General features: G+C 48.8%; 1 protein-coding gene across 6 annotated transcripts in view; it reads right to left on the reverse strand.

Annotated features, from left to right (window-relative positions):
- Positions 1-745: 745 nt before the first annotated feature.
- The window catches only part of RILPL1 (Rab interacting lysosomal protein like 1), a 40,563-nt gene continuing 24,788 nt past the window's right edge, over positions 746-16,520 (reverse strand). Inside the window, exons 5-9 of one of the 6 annotated variants that reach the window (XR_006341072.1) lie at positions 13,371-13,543; positions 10,860-10,952; positions 3,797-3,884; positions 3,462-3,518; positions 1,563-1,597 (exon numbers count right to left, since the gene is read on the reverse strand). Coding sequence is in view for 5 of the 6 variants with exons in the window: in XM_043902021.1 (XP_043757956.1) it covers positions 1,453-1,597; positions 3,462-3,518; positions 10,860-10,952; positions 13,371-13,543 (468 nt within the window). In the remaining variant the exon portion in view is untranslated. Of the gene's footprint in view, positions 1,598-3,461; positions 3,519-3,796; positions 3,885-10,859; positions 10,953-13,370; positions 13,544-16,520 lie in introns of all 6 variants that reach the window. The other 5 variants (XM_043902025.1, XM_043902021.1, XM_043902022.1 and 2 more) reach the window with 5 other exon arrangements.

A 16,520-nucleotide genomic window follows, 5' to 3' on the forward strand; every position in this document is an offset into this window, starting at 1 on the left:
AGTTTTATTGTTGAGTTGCTCAGCTGTGTTTGACTCTTTGCGACCCCCTTGACTGTAGCCCGCTGGGCTCCTCCGTCCATGGGATTTCCCAAGCAAGACTGCTGGAGTGGATTGCCATTTCCTCCTCCAGGGGATCTTCCTGACCCAGGGATCAAACCCGCGTCTCCTGCATTGGCAGGCTTTTATATTCTCTGAGAGTAAACTCCAGTAGTTCTAATGGCAGTCAGGTTGGAGAACCACTGCTCTAAACCAACATTACCCTGTCTGATTATTTTTCTTAGTGATCTGAAAACAGAGTTCTGTAGATTCTGAGAAATGTAGATTCTGTAAACCAACCTGATGATTTCTTAGCACAACACAGTAAAACATGTAGAAAGCAGCCCAGTCAGATATCCTTGAGTGCTCTGTTGGGAAATGGTATCTCTCTCAAGCCTTGCACCCGTTGGGTGGAGAAAAAGCATTATTTGGGCAAACCCCCAACTTGCCAGTTGCAGACAGGGCATCTGGCTGTCCACCACAGCCCCAGAAGTCAGCCAGACATCAGTGGTCCCCAAGCCATCTTTGCACCCACCACCCTCTCTCTGCCAAGTCTACCCCACACACCATCCAGCATCCCCTAGGGCTCCACACCCCACTCTCAATCCACTTTGGGATCTTTGTCTTCTTCCCAGGGGACTAAGTATTTGACACAGTAAATGCTGAAAGGAAACAAGATGCCAAGAAAAAAGAACGCACACAAGAACCATTGCAGTGTCTCATCCTTAGCAACTTTGTTTGGTTAGTACTGGTAACTCACAGCAGATTCCAAGGCACTGGCCTTGAACATTGCTACATGCTCTAGGCATTATCAGTAACAAGGTGCAATAGAGAACCACAGGCTCTTGCAAACTTGTCTCCAGTTTCTGGGTGGGAGGACTGTTGTCCCTGTTTTCTGTTGCTTTGTGTCTGAGCGGGGCCAGTGTGTCCTGTGACTTCGGAGGCCCTCCCCATTTAGTTGATGCATCCTATATATTCTGCTACCACCATGACAACATCATGAACGCAACTAATGAAAACCTACCAGTTCCCTGCCTCCCATGTCAGTATGACAAATGTGATCATAAAATTTCTACACAAAGAATTTCATACAAAGCGAGTCAAACAGCAATTAGAGCGGCAGGTGATGTATCTGGCAAAGCTCGTGTTACTAAAGTTAATGCAAAAGTCAGCCTCCGCTCATGGTCTTATTAAATATATATCTTAAGGGATTGGAGTCATCTATTAGAAACGGTGGTAGCCCTGGTATAAATAAACGTCTCTTTAGAGTTTGGCATCAGTTTTTCAACGTGCTCCCTCGAAGCAGACAGTCCGTTGGAGGGATCAGTTTTGAGGGTGTGATACCCGAGGTGGCCGTGTTACATGGCAGCCCCTGGCGGTGGGTGGTTCAGGTCCAAGGACAGAGGTGGCTCACGGTCACAGGTGCTGCAGGGCCTCCTGTCCTTGCTCCGTGTAACCGTCATCACGGTGGCAGTTGGCCCACTGGCCGAAGGTCTCGTGGATGCGCACATTTCTCTGCGTGTTGGCCAGACGCTTCTTATCTCGGGAGAAGAAGCTAAACCTTTGGGAAGGGAAAGACGGAAATGAGAGGCTGCCCTTGGCTGTGCACGTCACAGGTTTTGCAATTGCCAGGGACGTACAGCAGCAAACGTGAGGGGAGCGAATCAGCTCAAGGTGTGAAAGAAAAGGTTGGGGGTGCGGGTCAGAGTTATTCCGGAAAGCAGCGGGGGGTTGATTCTACATGTGACTGTCACGGTACCTTGGAGGTGACACAGTGTGAGCAGGGCGTGAATGTAGGTGATGTGTGATGTACCTCCCCCCTTAAGCACTACAGGGGATTTCTTCTCCTTACCAGTGGAAATAAAAAGCTACTGGAAACATACGTCATGGGTTTCTTCACCTCGATGATGCAGAGAAAGGAATACTCAGAAGCCAAATGAGATGTAAGATGATTCAGATGTAAAGAGATGAATGTTTTAAAGTAACTATGTATTTATGTGATGTGAACTGGGAAGCTAGATAAGTAGCACCTCAAAGTCCAAATTTCATGGATATTTCTACTGCTTAGAATGAGCTCAAAGTAGGTAGTTAAGAAAAGAGATTAAAATACATATTAAGAAATATATATTAAGTAATAGTACGCATGTGCACTGATTAGATAAACACTGTGAATACAGACTGTGAAAGAAATTTGGGAAACATCAATTTGGACAAGTGACAAGAAGTGATCTAATGGTGAGAGCCTTTAGAAGTTGTCACAGTTACTATCTACATGGCTACAGTAGACCAGGAAGCTTTTTCAAATAGCTGTGACTGTTGATCATTGATCAATCAGAGTGAACCCTCAGAGGCCTGAATGATAAAAGTGGAAATCTCAGGCAAAAAGCTGACAAAGTGGCCCACTTGAAACAAAGCTTAAACTCCACCTCAACAGAGTCAAGGACCCAGGGCAGTCAACCCGAGTTGGCCCACATTGAGTATTTCCGGTAAGTCCTCTCTAAGCTGCCAACTGTCCTCCTGTACTCCCAGCTTCTAATTAAAGATGATTTCTAGTCTTGCTAAGTTCCTCTACTCTTGAATTTTGGTTTTTGAATGTGGTCAGAGTTGTAGTAATTCAGTTATGTTTTCTGAGAGCAGGAATAGGAAGGAACCCCTGAGAAATCAAAGCTTCAGATCAACTATTTTTAGTTCCCTCTGTCCGTTTACCTTTTAGGTTTTGTTGTTTGTTTTGCTCTGTTTTGTTTCTGTTTTTTAGTGCTGTGGCCTATGGAGTTCAGTTTTAATCACGTTTGGGTGAAAATGATTTTCCTTTTCTGTGGTTACTGGACCCTACAATCACTTCCTACCAGGAATGAAGTAGTCTTTCATTGTAAAGCTGGGGCAAGCCAAGCCTGCCTGGAGAAATTCTCTCTACCAGCTAAAGTCGCTTTCTCTCTTTTTTAATGATGTATTCTTGGACTGTTTTTGTTTGTTTGTTTTCAAACTTTTTACTTTGTACTGGGGTATAGCCGATTAACAGTGTTGTGATAGTTCCAAGTGAACAGTGAAGGGACTCAGGCATACATATACATGTATATGTAAAGTCTCTTTTTATTCCTGAAACCAATATATGCACTGGCAAATCAAGGAATGACTCTCATTCTGGGTTATTTAAGAGCTCTTTCTGTAATGTAATCGAAGCAATTAAGCTGGCCAGAAATATAGCCGCATTCATCACTGATACATATCATGTCTGCCTGATTCAAGCAGGAAAGCCACTTGCCACTTCCTGTCCAAGGGGACACAGAAAGAATCAAGACAAAGTCCCCTCTTCTGCTGTTCCTGTTAACAAGCTCAAACGGCTTGCTGACGATGGCTTGGCAAAACAAAGCAGTTTAGAAAGCCAGGGTGTGAAGATCGAAAAACACAGCGTTAGTGTCACTCACGGGGATGGGTCATGGTGGGTGTGGCTTACTGACCCGTCACTTAAAGGACCTTCTTTACTGGATCATGGACAAGGTGGTTTTAGAATGGAAACAGAAAAGACAAAAAGAATTATCGGTGACAGAGCCCAGAATTCCAAGGCTTCACTCGTGCAGATGGAGCGTTCATGGGTGGCACATTTGAAATCACACTCAACACCCACTTCAAATGGGAACACGCAGGGGGATGGCCATGCAGCTAAAGGGGCCAGAGGAGACAGGCCAGCCCCAGCGGTAGCCGCAGCAGACATTGCAAAGGCACAGCTCAAAAGGAAACCAGAAAAAAATCCAGTGCCTACGAGGGACACAAGTCGTCGGACAGGCTGCAGGGTGGGGTCATCTATTATCAGTCCGGCTGCTACCATGGGCATTATGGCTGTAAAGATCCTGGTTAGAAAAGTACAGATAGACACAGAGAAGATAAAAACAGGGGAGGTTGGGACTTCCCTGGTGGTCCAGCGGCTGAGACTTCGCGATCCCAATGCAAGGGGCCCTGGGTTCGACCCCTGGTCAGGAAACTAGATCCCACATGCCGCAACTAAGAGTTTGCATGCCTCCACTAAAGACCCCGCATGCTGCAACAAAGATTTGGTGGAGCCAAATTAAATAAAAGGGGGGTGAGGTGTGAAAAAGAAACACACTCCACAGACAGGTCAGCTGAGGCGTTTGCTTATGGTTCACGTGGAACTGTGCTGTCCACCTACCACCCCGCCTCCATTCATATTTTGGAAAGTCCTAACTCGTAGCTCAGAACGTGACCTTATTTAGAAATAGAACCCTTGCAGATGTAACTAGTTTTGGTGAGGTCATACCAGAGTAGGGTGGCCCCAGTCCAATACGACTGGTGTCCTTATAAAGGGGGACATGTGGGCACAGATACGCATACAGGAAGAAGGCCATGTGAAGATGGAGACGTTTGGGGTGACGCTTCTATGAGTGAACAAAGGCCAAAGATGGCCAGCAAACCACCAGGAGCTAGGAGAGAGGCATGGAGAAGATGATCCCTCATGACCCTTTGAAGGAACAGACCCTGCCGAACACCTTGATCTTGGACGTCTAGCTTCCAGAACTGTGAGACAATACATCTCTGTTGTTTAAGCCAGCTTGGTTTGTGGTACAGCAACCCTAGCAAACAAATAGCATGTGACAACCACCTAGGGAAGACAGGCTGGCCTTGAGGGCTGAAAACACAGGCCTGGGGGTGGAGAATGGTGGATCAAAACCTGCTGTGGGATTCAGTGGTGACATCTGTGGCTATCTTCCAGCCCGTCTCCCCCAGCTGCCACTAGCTGCAGGCTCGGTACCCTGAAGGCAGCCAGGGGAGACCCAGGAGGGAAGATCAGGCAGCCAGGATGGGCTGGGCAGGAGACAGGCTGCACAATCGCTCCCCTGGATAAGCCAGAGTCTACTCAGCAAGCTCCGGGAGACAGCGAATGACAGGGAAGCCTGGTGTGCTGCAGTCCGTGGGGTTGCAAAGAGTCAGGCACAACTTAGCCACTGAACAACAAACAACAACAGTGAATGCTCACAGGCTCCTTGTCTGGGCAAGGAAAATAAAGAAACTCTAACCACGTCTCCAGAACTTATTTTGAACAGCTTGGTTTTGTTTTTTTTAAAGAAGTTGGCTGGGGAAAAGTTATAATAATATGACGATCTCAAATGAGGTTTGAGAATTCTGTGTCTGGATCACCTTTGATGCAATTCCCCAAAGTAGCTGGGAGCTGGCATCTCAGCAGAACCATCTGAACGGCTTCTCATGGTGACAGTGAGGGGCTTCCCACTGAATGGGCCCAGTCCCCAGAGGCCAGGCTAGCGGGCACCATTAACTTCTTGGCCATAAGGCTCTGCACTCACCTTTATGCTCTCTCTAGCATAACAGGGAGCCCTCAAAGACACAGTTGTTGTTTAGGGGATGGCCCAAGATATGCAGGCTAGGTATTTTGCCTGGACAGATGTTTGCCTGCTAAGAAATGCTGGACTTCATTTGGGGCCCAATCAGGGGCCAGACTGATGCATCAGGGCCTTGGGACACCTGGCGGGGAGGCAGGAGGGGGTTCTGGTTGAGCTACTCTCTGTGGGTCTCGCTGGGATCCCTGACATAGACAGCCCCCCTTCTCTCCCCATTCCAGGCTCCCTGCAGTAGTCACCTCCTCCAGAGGGACAGCCACTGCTATGAAAAAAGACTGGCTTGTTTTGGTCAAAAGTTATATCCTGGATACAATGTAGCTGGTTTCAAGCTCCCACCAGCCCCCGCCACCACCCCACCCTGCAACAATTATTTCTGGAAGACTCAAAGCAAATGAGGTTCTAACAGTGGCATTTCAGGCAGTGCAATGGGCGGCTGTGAAGAAGTTATTTCTGGGCTGCAGTGAGCAGGGTGGCAGGTAGGAGGACAGGGAGAGATTGCACCACTGTCACTACCGTTGGATACTCAGGTGACCGCCTGCTCCAAGGCCAGCTTTTCTGGTGTGTGAGGCCAGCTGTTCCGATCGCAGCTTCCCCGGCTGAGCCTCTATACCCACTGCCAGCTGCCTGCCTCCCTGGTCAGTCCCCTGCCTCCGCTCAGCAGCCCTGCATGTGCCTGTCAGCCCGTGATGGAGAGCTGCGAGCAACACAAAGGGGGCGCTGGTGCCTGGTGTCCACCGGGGACAAGGGTGGAGCACTCAGCTGCTCCCTCGTGACTTTCCCAGGCAGTGCCAGCCCAGACTCTCTGGCCAGCAGCTGCTCAATCACAAGCTATTCTTGGAACGTCCTCTGGGTACGCTGTTTGGACAGGCGGCTGGAGTTTCTGGTTCCCTCGACCAGTTCAGCCCAGAAATGTAGACTCTGGAGTCTCTGGCTGGTGGTGCATTTGAGAGATAAGGGAACTGGGCAGTCAGCCCACAGCTGGTGACTCGGGGAAGTGGGGGAGATAAAGAAAAGGAGGGGTAGGGAGGCCGAATGAGGCGGCTGGGGCAAGCACAGGGCTGGGTGGCAAAAAAAGGCATGGGTTCCGATCTATCCCAACTTTGATCCTTCCCAGCAAGTAATCACAGTGAAGTCAATGGGCTTCTCTGGGCCTCAGTTTCCTCATCTGAGAAATGGGGCTAAACGTCCCAGCTCTGAATCTCCCGACAGGGCAGAACCTCCAAGGTATTAAATAGTTACTGCTTACTCATTGGTGGGTGGGGAAAGTGGTGGAAGGCAGGAAGCTGAGCTGGGGAAGAGCTGTGAGCTGCACTAAAAAGGCTGGCGGGACTTCCAGACATGCTGGACACTGTGGTCCAGTGGCTGGGACTCTACGCTCCCAATGTGGAGGGGCCCGGGTTCCATCCCTAAGTCAGGCAACTAGATTCCAAGTGCCGCACCTAAGACCTGGAGCAGCCAAGTAAATTTTCTTTAAAAAAGGTGTATGACTAATATTCCACAAAAGCCAGGACAAAGGGACCAGACAGACCCAGATGGGTGCCTGAGAGTGATGGATGGAGAGGGAGACAGGCGTGGAACCATCTTAAGAATGACCACTCCCTTCCCTGGTCCCCAGGGAAGACCCATTTCTGCCCCAGGCTCTGAGCTCGTGGTCACCCTGATGCAGCTTCTGGTCAGTGGCTGAGGCGGACAAAGGCGACCGCTGTCCTGTCTGGGCTGGTCAAAAGCCTTTTGTGCTGGTTTGATCTCCCACTTATCCCCTAGAAGGCTGGGGCAGCCATGGGACTAGCCACCTGCACCCTGTGGAAGAGAGATTCTGAATTCTCTCTCCCTCTTGTCTGTCTCTGACTTCCAGATTCCAGCTACTTCTCCAGCTGGGCTCAGAACCCCAGGTCTTGCTGAGCAACCAGAGGCCAAACTAAAGCGGAGATGGGGTTTGAGAACAGAGTCCTTTCCGGAACAATCTGGAAAAAAGAGGACCAGACACCACAGCCAACTCAGGTGTGGGTAGAAGAACTAGTAGAAAAAAAAGAGTGTTGGCTAATTCTGACGAGATCGGGCGCGTTCAGGGTGGTATGGCCGTAGATTGTTGGCTAATTCTGGTAACTTTCCTCTGGATTTTACCTAGTTTGAGATTTGCAAAGACCAACACTTAATTACCGTTTTACAGAAATGGGGCTGGAGTGGAAAACTAGAAAGTCAGAACAACACTGCTTCAGAAGGAAGCCTTAGAATTACACGTGACTTGGAATTACAGTGCCGGAGATGCTGTAAATGTAGTACTGGTGGAGCAGAGGTGATGGAAAGGTCTGACTGTTAAAGGGAAGGAACTGCTGAGGGAAGACGATGCTGCTCTCTTGGTCTTATCTTTCCCTTAGCCAAGGGAGGGACTGTGTGAGCTCATAAACATTTTCTCTAGTTCCCCAGGATTTAAGCCAAAGCATGTAAGATCACTTCTGCTTGTCCTAGGGCTTCCGTGGTAGCTGAGATGGTAAAGAATCTGCCTGCGATGCAGGAGACCCCGGTTTGATCCCTGGGTTTGGAAGATCCCCTGGAGAAGGGAACAGCTACTCACTCCAGTATTCTTGCCTGGAGAATTCCATGGACAGAGGAGCCTGGAAGTCCATGGGGTCGCAAAGAGTTGGACATGACAGAGCGACTAATACTTTCACTTTTCACTTTCTGCTCATCCTTCCATGCAAGTGGGGTGGGAGGACAGATCAGGGCCTCAGCTAAAGGAATCCCACTTCTGACCAAGCACTGGATGGGAAATCTTAACCAAGGATACTGAGTACATCAGAGAATCAAGACCAAAGGGCTCCTTCTCCCCAAAGATGAGGTTACAGTGGACGCCGGTTACTTCTGTCTGCTCAGCAAACTGATCTTGCTTGGGGTCTGTCCCTCCCTTAACTTCAGTCCGTGGGAACTGGATGGAGTTACTTGGAGTTAAAGCTACTCCAAGCTTCAGGTGTGAGAATGAGACCAGACCAGATCTATGGATGCACTGCCCTGTGATTGGTTTAGGGGGTGGCCATGTGACCTGGTCAGAGCCAATGAGACTCAATTCTGTGACCCTGTGGGAGACTTTCTTTTCTCTGAAGTTTCATACCAGAAAGCAGAAGCCTGAGCTGATGGCAGCTGTCCTGCCACCCAAGAATACAGCACACAGAAAGGAAAACCGCGGTAGAGGTAGAGGGAACGAGGCAAAGCCCCGAGGACAAGGCCTGGATACAGCTGAATCTAAAACCAAGATGACCTGAAAACAGTTGCTTGACCAACAGTTTATCTTAAGTTACTTAGAGGTGTGTTTCAAGTGCCACCAGAAGATTACAAACTAATACGTGGCCGACATGGTGTTGAGATCCAGAGGAGGCCTATCAATTAATAGTTCCAAGCTTCACCCCAGGAAATATTTATCCCTAAGCAGAACTGGGGACCACATCCCCTCCCAAATCCAGCAGATGGAGGGCCAAGCAAACATGTGACGCTGGCCAAGAGTGGCTTGGAAGAAAACCAGATCTTTAACCTCACACTCTAGAGGGAGGCCAGCCTTTCCCAGGGCCCAACATTTGAACAAGTCATCCCTTTCTAAGGACAGAACAAAAACAAAAAAACAACCCAGGGACTTCCCTGGCAGTCCAGTAACCACTGGACTTCTAAGGTAGCAGGTGCAGGTTCGATCCCTGGTTGGGGAGCTAGGCCAAGAAACCAAAACATAAAACAGAAGCAATACTGTAACAAATTCAATAATGACTTTAAAAATAGTCCATATGAAAAAAAAAATCATAAAAAAAAAAAAGACTGCACTTCCAATGCAGGAAGTGTGGGCTCAATCCTTGGTCAGAGAACTAAGATCCTATACTCCGCCCAGCTCAATCAAAACCCAAAACCAAAACCTAATAAAACCAAACAAAAACTAAGAGCAGAAGGTCCAGCAGTTACACACACTTTGCATTCCCTTCCCATCCCCCAACACTGAGGCTTAAGTCAATTCACAGGATAAGAACTAGTCGAGGATTTTCAAATATAAATGGTCTTTAACGTTTGAGGCATCCAAGTAACACCCCAATTCCCCTCTCCAAGCACCCCAGCTAGCTTTCCAACCCATGCCACTTGCTTTCACAAAGCTTCTACCAGGGTCAGTGTGGAAGAACTGAGGCCTCTTTTACAATAAGTTGTAAGGCTGAGAGCCAGGAAGACCCTCTTAGGGGAGAACAGGAGGCCACAAGACAACTGGGAGTGGAAGGCCCTCCTGCAGTTTAGAATGGGAGCTCTGGGCCAGGTGCCTGGGTTTGAACCCTGACTGCCTCTTACTAGCTGTATGACCCTGGGCAGGTGACTGACTTCAGTGCCTCAGCTTCCTTAATTGTAAAATGGGAATGACAATGCCCCCACCTCACAGGGCTACTGGAAAAGACCCTGATGCTGGGAAAGACTGAGGGCAGAAGGAGAAAGGGGCGACAGAGCATGAGATGGTTGGATGGCATCCCTGACTCAACGGACATGAGTTTGAGCAAACAATGGAAGATACTGAAGGACAGGGAAGCCTGGCGTGCTGCAGTCCATAGGGGTCGCAAAAAGTTGGACATGACTAAGCGACTGAACAATAACACAGGGCTATGGTGAGGACTCAATCTGCCGGGACAGTACTGGACACATGGTACATTCTTAGTAGATACTAGCACACAGTAGGTTCTTAGTAGATATTAGCTAATGAGACTAGAGCTTTAACCCTTTATCTGAAGAGTTGCAGGCATCAGTGAACCAAAAACTGTTTGCAAAATTGTATGATTTCCTCCCCCGACCCCTCCAGGAAATGGTCTGCAACCTCTCATCTGAGTCTCAAAGGAGTCTTTTGATGCAAGGATCCCTGAAGAAGCTTTAAGTCTAGCTAAGGGCAATGACTAGGTTGCTCTTTTTCTTGTGTGTTCCCCACAGCAACCAGGCCCTGCCTCTGCATGTATTATGCACCAATGAATACTTAATAGAGAGATGGAGGGACAGATAAAGTCGCCACAGAAAAGCATAGATAGGGTGGACCTGCGGCCATTCGGACATCTCAGAGCTGGGGTTTCAAGCCCTTAAGAGGCACAAACCTTCTCCACCACGCAGTATTTGCTGTCTTCAGAGACATGCCCCACCTGATACACTCAAGCAAGCCCTGAGCATCAGCCATAGGTCCCAGCCCTTTCCCGCCCCCTTGGCCTTCCCCAAACCTCTCTGCCCAGGGACCAACCCCCACCCCGCTAGGAGGAACTCGGCCTTCAAGGTACAGAGGTGAACGCCAAGTCAAGGGCTAGGCCCAAAGTGCCCCAGGGTTAGGTCCATCTCGGCGGGAGGTGGTTAGTGACAAGCCCTGGTCTGGAGCAGGTGCCCAGGAGAAGTGAGAGGCCATGTGAACCACCAGCTCAGCCACCAATGAGCAGCTCCAGACACCGGAAGCGCAGCACTTACAGTCGCTTGATCCCAGACTCGGGCTGGGGAGACATTCTCGGGTGGGCAATGGGTGGAGGTTGGGGTATTCGATTCTCCTCTTCGATTTCTTCACTGGAAGGAGTTGAGAGACATGAGATTAGAGAGTCAACAATTCCATGAAAGCTGGAATATTCCAATGGCACTGTCTGGTGGTCTGAGAGGGCACATACTTTTACAAGGGAGTGATAATAAGAGACCCAGGAGGACAACAGTGGCCTTTGCCCCACAAGCTCTCTGCCTCAGGGGCTGGCTTCTGGAATGGCCAGTTAAGAGGAAGGATATGTCCTGGAGGCAATGTACACAGGTGCCTGCAGGCCCTTGGCCCAGTTGGCCACGCGTGAGAAATTTCAGGAGGGTACCCACATCTCTATTTTAAGTTTACTTTGGAGAGTCTAGCCAAATAGAATTATTTCCTGTTCTTGCCAAATGTCTCCTTGTCTCCATGCCTTTGTGATTCATTCTGCCTAGAATATGCCACCCACAACATCTCCCATATCTGAAAAGGACCCTGTCCTTTAGAGAAGACCCAGTTCAAATGCCACCTCCTCCATGAAGCCTTCCTGATTTCCACCCCATCCCCAAGCCAGAAGAGATTTGTCTCTTCTTCAAGCAGCCAATGCACACACTGTCATAAAACTTTCTTACGTGGCAGACTCACAGTAGGTTTTCAATAAGCATGTATGGCATTGTATTTTCTCTGATGTCTTATCTTCCCTACAAGGGCAGGGACCACATTGGTCCTTCCTTCTAGTTTTCTATGCAACAGGCACTTGTGCACCTACTCTGGGTAAGCTGCATCCTGAGTGCTGGGAACTTAGTCATGAACAAGACAAGTAAGGTTTCTGGTGCCATGATGGTACAGTCTGGTGTGGAAACAGACAATAAAACCAGCATGTTCCTGAACAGGAGAATGTGAGATAGTGAAAAAAGCCATGAAGAAAGTAAAACTGAGGGGGGTGTGGGACTTTCCTGGTGGTGCAGTGAATAAGAATCCACCTGCCAGTGTAGGAGGACATGGGTTGACCCCTGGTCAGGGAAGATTCCACATGCTGTGGAGCAACTAAGCCCACATGAGGGCCTGAGAGCCAAAAGTACTGAAGCCTGTGCTCCACAATGAGAAGCCTGAGCACCACAACGAGGAGTAGCCCCTGCTTGTTGCAACTAGAGAAAGCCTGCACAAATCAATGAAGACCCAGTGCAGCCGAAAAGAAAGCAAAACTGAGTAAAATGACAGACAGTAACTAGTACAGAGCACTCCTTTGAAGGGGTGGTGATGGTGAAGGAAGGCCTCTCTCAGGACGTGACATCTGACCCAAACCCTGAGTGACCAGGAGCCAACTGTGGGTAGAGTCACGGGGAATGTTTTTCCAGCTACAGGAGCAGCATGTGCAAAGGTCCCGAGATTACCTGAATCGAGCAAGGTGTGTTTTGAGGAACCAATAGAAAGGCAATGTGTACAAAGCTGGGGCTTCCCAGGTGGCGCTAGTGGTAAAGAACCCACCTGCCATTGCAGGAAACATGAGACATGGGTTCTATCCCTGGGTCAGGAAGATCCCCTGGAGAAGGGAATGGCAACCCACTGCAGTATTCTTGCCTGCAGAATCCCATGGATAGAGGAGCCTGGCAGGCTACAGTCCACAGGGTCACACAGCGTTGGACACGACTAAGCAACTAAGCACATGTACAAAGCTGAACAAGTATGAGGTGGCATGGTATGAGATAGTTGTTTAAGTTGGGGAAGTGCTGTGCATAGAACTTCCCAGGAGAATGAAAATGTTTTTCTTCACTGTTCAATATGGTGGCTGTCAGCCACAAGTGCTGATGGAACACTTGAAATGTGGTGAGTGCAACTGAAGAACTGAATTTTACATTTTACTTAAGTTTAATGCGTTTAAATAGCCACACATGGCTAGTGGCTACTGTATGTGCAAGGACTTCATTGACCACGGATGAACTAAATGATCAGAAATATTAGGCTGGGTATCTCCATCATCTCTGTTATTTTTTTTCCATTTTATCCCCCACCATCTCTTATCTGTAACTCCCAAATCCAAACAGCTCTAAAAACCAAAATTCACTTTTTTGGTCATTCATTTGGTGGCAAGCTCTGAAATGAAACCTTGTGAGGCTGTTTATCATCTTGACTGATCCCATTGATTCCGTATGAATGTTCACATCTTTTGCTGCAAAAATATTCTTGTGTTTGACTTGGGGGGAGCCGCCCCAGAACTCACATACAGTATAAGGTCATAAGGTAATACAGTATTTATAATATTCCTTTCTAACTGCTGGAAAAGTTCTGAATTATAAGAGGAATCTGAGCCTCAGAGTTTCAGAAAGGAATTCTGAGTTGGTATGTAAGTGCCTCAGGCCAGTGACGATCCCTATAACGAACACAGATGCAGTCCTCCTCTTCCAGGTGTGAATTTGTCCCTAAACTCCAAACTACCTCAGAATGGAGCCAGCCTGGGAGCTCAGTGGAACACTCACCTCTTGTAGTATGCCAGCTCTTCTTGCAACAAAAACACCTTGGACTTGAGCTCGTTCCTCTCATGTAGCACATCCCTCAGCTCCTGCAGTGTGAACCGGGGGCGGTTAGGGTCCTTGAGATCCATGGCCACCTTCTCCGCCTCGGAGACACACTCTTCTCCGCCCAGCTCCACCTGGAGGGGGCAGAGATGCTGCTAATGAATTCCTGGCCACAGCCACTAGCACCCACTCCGCATCCTGCCGGAGTCTGAATTTCCCACCCTTCCCGGGCCCTGAGCAGCTTGCCGAGGGCGCTATTTTAAGAACTTGCGGGCGGCCTCTGCTCACGTTCTGTGCAGTCAGCATTCATCCTTCGGGAGAGCACAGCCAGTGGCCACCTGCGCGCTGTTTGCCTTCTCAATACCCAGACCCACGATCCCATTGCCTCCCCAATTGACTCAGGGTTTTAATTACAAATAACATTAAAAGGTGTCAGAGAAGAAACTCAATGCTCCCTCAATGCCACCATCCTTTTAAGTCTGCCTGGCTTCCCTTTCCCATGTTCTTGCTTCATTTTCTAACCAATTGGTACCGCATGCATACTCAGTCCTGTCTGACTCTTTGCAACCCCTTGGACTCTAGCCGGCCAGGCTCTTCCGTCCATGGAATTACCCAGGCAAGAATACTGGAGTGGGTTGCCATTTCCTCCTCCAGGGGGTCTTCCCGTCCCGGGAATCAAACCCGAGTGTCTTATGCCTCCTGCATTGTGTCTCCTCTCGTGTCCACTGCACCACCTGGGAAGCCCTTTCTAACGGAGGCTATTGCTAACTTGGCCAAAGTCGTTGGAATCAGATCCAATATTCCATTCTCTATTCCTTTTTCCTTTGATAAGAAGTCGTACACAGTTTCCTATTTGTTACTGGCCTTCTGGTTAAGCCCACTCCTCCCCAGTGGTGGTGGGGAGCTTTTCACTGGAGTTCGGTGGAAGCCCTGGTAGGGGTGGAGGTGGGAGGTTCACGTCACAGCTGACGCAGGGCATTTACTTCTCTTCCATGTGGGTCACACAGATGGATCCTAGTCTGCTAAGTTTCCAGACCCCATACTCCATGTCCTTTTTTTTTTTTAATTGTGGTAAAATCCACTTAACATAAAATTTCCATTTTAAAATGCACAATTCAGGGATGTCCCTGGCGGTCCAGTGGTTAAGCTTCTGCACTCTCAGTGCAGGGGGCCCAGGTTCAATCCCTGGTTGGAGAACTAAGATCCTACATACTACTTGGCATGGCCAAAAATTAAAAAGAAAATAAAATTCAACATAAAAAATCAAAACCCTATTAAAAATAAAATGCACAATTCCATGGTGTTAGATGGCACAATGGTAAAGAATCTGCCTGCCAATGCAGGAGACTCAGGAAACACAGATTCAATCCCTAGGTCGGGAAGGTCCCCTGGAGAAGGAAACAGCAACCCACTCCAGTATTCTTGCCTGGAGAATTCCATGGAGAGAGGAGCCTGGCGGGCTACAGTCCATGGGGTCACAAAGAGTCGGACATGACTGAGTATGCACGCATGTAGCACATTCATGGTGCAGTGCAATCACTTCTAACTAGTTTCAAAACATTTTCCAGAGGAAACTCCACACCCATCAGCAGTCCCCCTTCCCCCAGCCCCTGGCAACCACCATCTGCTTTCTGTTTCTCTATGGGTCTGCCCTTTTGGGACATTTTCTAGAAATGGAATCATATAATATGTGGCTTTTGGTGACTGGTTTCTTTCACTCATGTTTTTCAAGGTTCATCTACATTGTAGCCTGTGTCAGCACTTCATTCCTTTTCATCGATAAGTAATATTCCACTGAGTGACTAGACCACATTTTGTTTATCCTTTTATCTGCTGATGGACATCTGAGTTTTGTTTCTACCTTTCGGCTGTTGTGAACAATGCTGCCATGAACATCTGTATGCGAAGATTTGTTTGAACACTTCAGTTCCTCGGGGTATACATCTAGGAGTGGAATTGCTGGGTCATATGGTGACTCTATGTTTAACTTCTGGAGTAACTGCCAAACTGTTTTCCACAGTGGCTGTCCCCTTTTACATTCCTGTAAGCAGTGTAGGAGGGGTTTGACATTCTCCACATCCTTGCCAACATTTTTTTCTTTTTTGATAGCCAGGAAGTTTTTGCAAGCTTTCCAGGTCCAAGCTGGCCATATCGGCAGGTGGCCCACACTCTACAGGCAGTGTACTGTTCCTGACAGCCTTGCATTGCCAATGTCCCATGATCGTCCAGAAGGAGTGGAAAAAAGTTTAGGACAACAGTGAGAAAGCTTTGGACTGAGGGAAAGAGGGACTGAAATACAGAACTGGCTCCTCCCCCACCAAAACCCCACAGAAGCACAAGGAGAAAGGGACTCTAGCTTAGATGGGCCAGGTGGCTGAAGGACCACAGGAGGCAGAGCTGAGATGCCTCACGTCCAGAGAGCCGGGGACGTGCTGTTCCGGAAGAGGACAGTTGAAAGGAGACACCACCCACCAGAGGAGATCAGGTGTCAGCAGAGCCACCCAGCAGGCGTGGGGCGGGAAGCGGGTCTGAGCCGGAGTCAGCACCGAGCAGGGGGCAGCAGGGGAGGTGTCTGGAGTCATCAGGAAACTGAAAGCTGACACACGCCGCCCACCCAAGCTGGCTGGTGGGGCCTCCTCCTACCCAAGAGCTCAGGGAGGAAATGGAGGAATTAACATCCCAAGAAGGCACTCTATGGGGTTTACTGATGCCACACCTTCAAAGGACTGTGTTCTCAGGGCACATCTTCAATGGGTTTGTTTTTGGCTGCACCACTGGCATGTGGGATCTTAGCTCCCCAACTAGGGATCGAACCTGTGCCCCTGGCATTGGAAGCATGGAGTCTTAACCACTGAGCCACCAGGGAAGTCCATCTTCAATGTTTAACTTCCTCTGCAGAGCCTTTGGGGCCGCTCCTTGGACCACCTGATGGCCATACATTCAGACAATATCCTCTACCCAAGAGGATGTAGAACAAATGCTTAATACACAGCAGGCACTCACTAATGCCAGTTCTCTTCCTCTGCCCAGGTTAACCACAGAGCATCCTCGGAGGTGTGTGTGTGTGTGTTAATCACTCAGTTGTGTCCAACTCTTTGCAACCCCATGGAC

Source organism: Cervus elaphus, chromosome 5 (assembly GCF_910594005.1).
Source record: "Cervus elaphus chromosome 5, mCerEla1.1, whole genome shotgun sequence".
NCBI lineage: Eukaryota > Metazoa > Chordata > Mammalia > Artiodactyla > Cervidae > Cervus > Cervus elaphus.